At 28.6% G+C, this 2,755-nt stretch overlaps 1 protein-coding gene across 1 annotated transcript; it reads right to left on the reverse strand.

Annotated features, from left to right (window-relative positions):
- Window positions 1-1,676: 1,676 nt before the first annotated feature.
- On the reverse strand, window positions 1,677-2,204 carry LOC107061979 (uncharacterized). Its single transcript, XM_015312096.1, has one exon. The coding sequence runs from the start codon at window positions 2,202-2,204 to the stop codon at window positions 1,677-1,679; it is 528 nt and encodes a 175-aa protein (XP_015167582.1).
- Window positions 2,205-2,755: the final 551 nt, after the last annotated feature.

A 2,755-nucleotide genomic window follows, 5' to 3' on the forward strand; every position in this document is an offset into this window, starting at 1 on the left:
TAACTATATACTTATCATTTTTAGTCTTTTTTTAAGTATTCAAAATTTTGTCAGGTTTGGTCTCTATCTATTATTTTTTATACATATAACTTAGGTTTATATTAACGAAACTCATGCCTTTAGGAAATTAAATGTTTTAAACCATTTTCAATTGTTTCTCTCTCCCTGATATTTTTTCTTTAAATTACTCTTATAAAAAGAAGTTAAATTCAACAATTCAACCTAAAATTTTCCTTCTTTAGCGGTTAACGATTCATAATCAACTTGAATTTTTTTTAATTCTTTTCAGATAAAATAAATAAAAGATTTGATCTTATTACTCAAATTTCTCTACATAAAATAAAATAAATAGAGTAATAAAATCGATCTATTACAAAAAAAAAATAATTGAAAAAATGGTTATAAATTAACCATTTTAAATTTAAACTTCTAAAATATTAAACAAGTTCCCTTCAATAAAGTCCCTGGAGTACAAAATTTAGAATTAAAATATGTGAGTAAAGAACTTTTAATTTTATTCTGATTACAAAAAAAATCATTTCTATTAAATATAAATAAATCTCTCTCTATACTTAACGGGTAATAACATTTTTATTTTTATAATGAATTTTGATATTTGTAAGTCATTAGCAGCAATAGTATATTTTATTTCATCCTCCATTGAATAAAATCAGGATTTCTATCTTCTTTTCTCGTGAATTTTATTTTGAATCCTTGAGGTTGAGGTTATTTTCTTAAGAATAATTTGAGGAAAAAATAGTGGAAAAAGAGAAACAACTGGAAAAATGGGTTAAACATTTAATTTTTATAAAGACATGAGTTCTGTTAATATAAACCTAAACTATTTGTATAAAAAATAGTCAGAGACCAAACCTGATAAATTTTTGAATACTTAAAGGACTAAAACTAGTAAGTATATAGATAAGGGACTAAAAATGATAAGTATATAGTTAAGCAACCAAACTTGATTTTAAATAGTTAAAAGACTAAATCAGATTAATGTATAGTTAAGGGACTATTTTAGACCTACTCCAATAGTTTAGGGACCATTTGTGAATTTTTTTGTAATTATGAACAATCGTAACCAAAGAAAATTTTATATTTTGCTATAAAAAAAATTCATAGCAAATAGTTGAATTACAACTACAAATTTTAAGTCGTCGCTATTTAACACCTTACATATTTTGTGACAACTTTTTGTTGTCACTAAATCACAGGTTGATTAGAGACAATAAAATGATTGTCACCAATTGTTTATATTATTAGTGACGAAAATAAATGTCACAATTAGATCTAAAATTTTATAGCTAAAACATACAATATTTAACTACAAGTTCTAATTTGTCGCTATTATAACAACATAATTTTTTAGACGAATATTTTTCGTGTCCAAAAAATTATTAATTTTAAGACAAAAAATAATTTGTCACGAATTAGTTACATCATTAGTGACGAAATAATGTGTCACTGGTAACTTTAAATTCGTGACTAGTACTCAATAAATGGCGCCAATTCATTTTTTGGTGGGAAATTTAAGTGGACAAAACTTTGCTACGAATTTTTATGTTTCGTTACTAAAAGTATGTATCTCATATATTTAAGCACAAAAAGTAATTCTTGTCACTAAAAGCGAACAATTAGTGACGATTTCCATATCGTAGCTAATAATTTCGTAGCTATATACCATATTTGTTGTAGTGCTCAGAGATAAAGTTTGCTTCTCCGTTATTTTTCACCTCCTTCAGGGAAGCTTGATACAACTCAACCAGGTGCCTTGGCGTACGACAGGTACATGAACAATGCCCTTTTCTACCACATTGATAACATTTGTTGTCTGAATTTTTCCTTTGCACCACTTCATGCTTTTCATCCTTCTTTTTACACCGATTGTGGTGAAGGTTATTATTTAATGCAATACGATCACCATGATTGAAATTTCTTCCTCGACCACGTCCACGGCCACGACCTTTTCCACGCTTAGATTGGTGAAAATTTGTTGTATTCACTTCAGGAAATGACATAGAACCAATAGGTCGACTTTCATTGTTTTTCATCAGTAAGTCATTATGTTGTTCAGCAACAAGGAGATGTGCAATTAATTCTGAATATTTTTTAATCCCATTTCTCGATATTGCTGCTGCAGGAGCATACTCGAGGCAGGAAAAGTGGAAAATATTTTCTCCAGCATATATGGTCAGTGACATTTTCTCCGCATAATTTTAATTGTAAGATGATTTTAAACATGGAAGAGTTACTCACTGATATATTTAAAATCTTGAAGTCTCAAATGGATCCAGTCATAACATGCATGTGGAAGGACAACCAACTTCAGGTGGTCATATCTATCTTTTAAATTATTCCACAACACCAGAGGATCTTTAATAGTGAGATATTCCATTTTAAAGCTTTCATCAAGGTGATGACAGAGAAATATCATTGCCTTGGCACGGTTTTGATTCGATGCCTGATTTTTTTCTTCTTGGATAGTGTCTATCAGACCCATCACATCAAGATGAATTTACACATCTAGTACCTATGATAGATAGCCTTTTCCCGATATGTCTAAAGCAAGAAATTCAAGTTTAGAAAGATTTGATATTATTTAAGAAAGGAAAATTTATACCTTCGAGGCTTTTAAAGTCTTTACTTGAACTGGCAGAGACTCGTGCTGATAACGTGTTATAAAATAACTAGCTTAACAAACTTATATTAATAAACTAGATTTAAAAGAAGAACAAGAGAGAGCACAATCTAT

Source organism: Solanum tuberosum, unplaced genomic scaffold (genome assembly GCF_000226075.1).
Source record: "Solanum tuberosum cultivar DM 1-3 516 R44 unplaced genomic scaffold, SolTub_3.0 scf00183, whole genome shotgun sequence".
In the NCBI taxonomy this organism is placed as follows: domain Eukaryota; kingdom Viridiplantae; phylum Streptophyta; class Magnoliopsida; order Solanales; family Solanaceae; genus Solanum; species Solanum tuberosum.

What these genes read in the sequence shown, in the direction of transcription:
- LOC107061979 (XM_015312096.1), bottom strand. Translation starts at nt 2,204, where the DNA reads ATGTCACTGACCATATATGCTGGAGAAAATATTTTCCACTTTTCCTGC.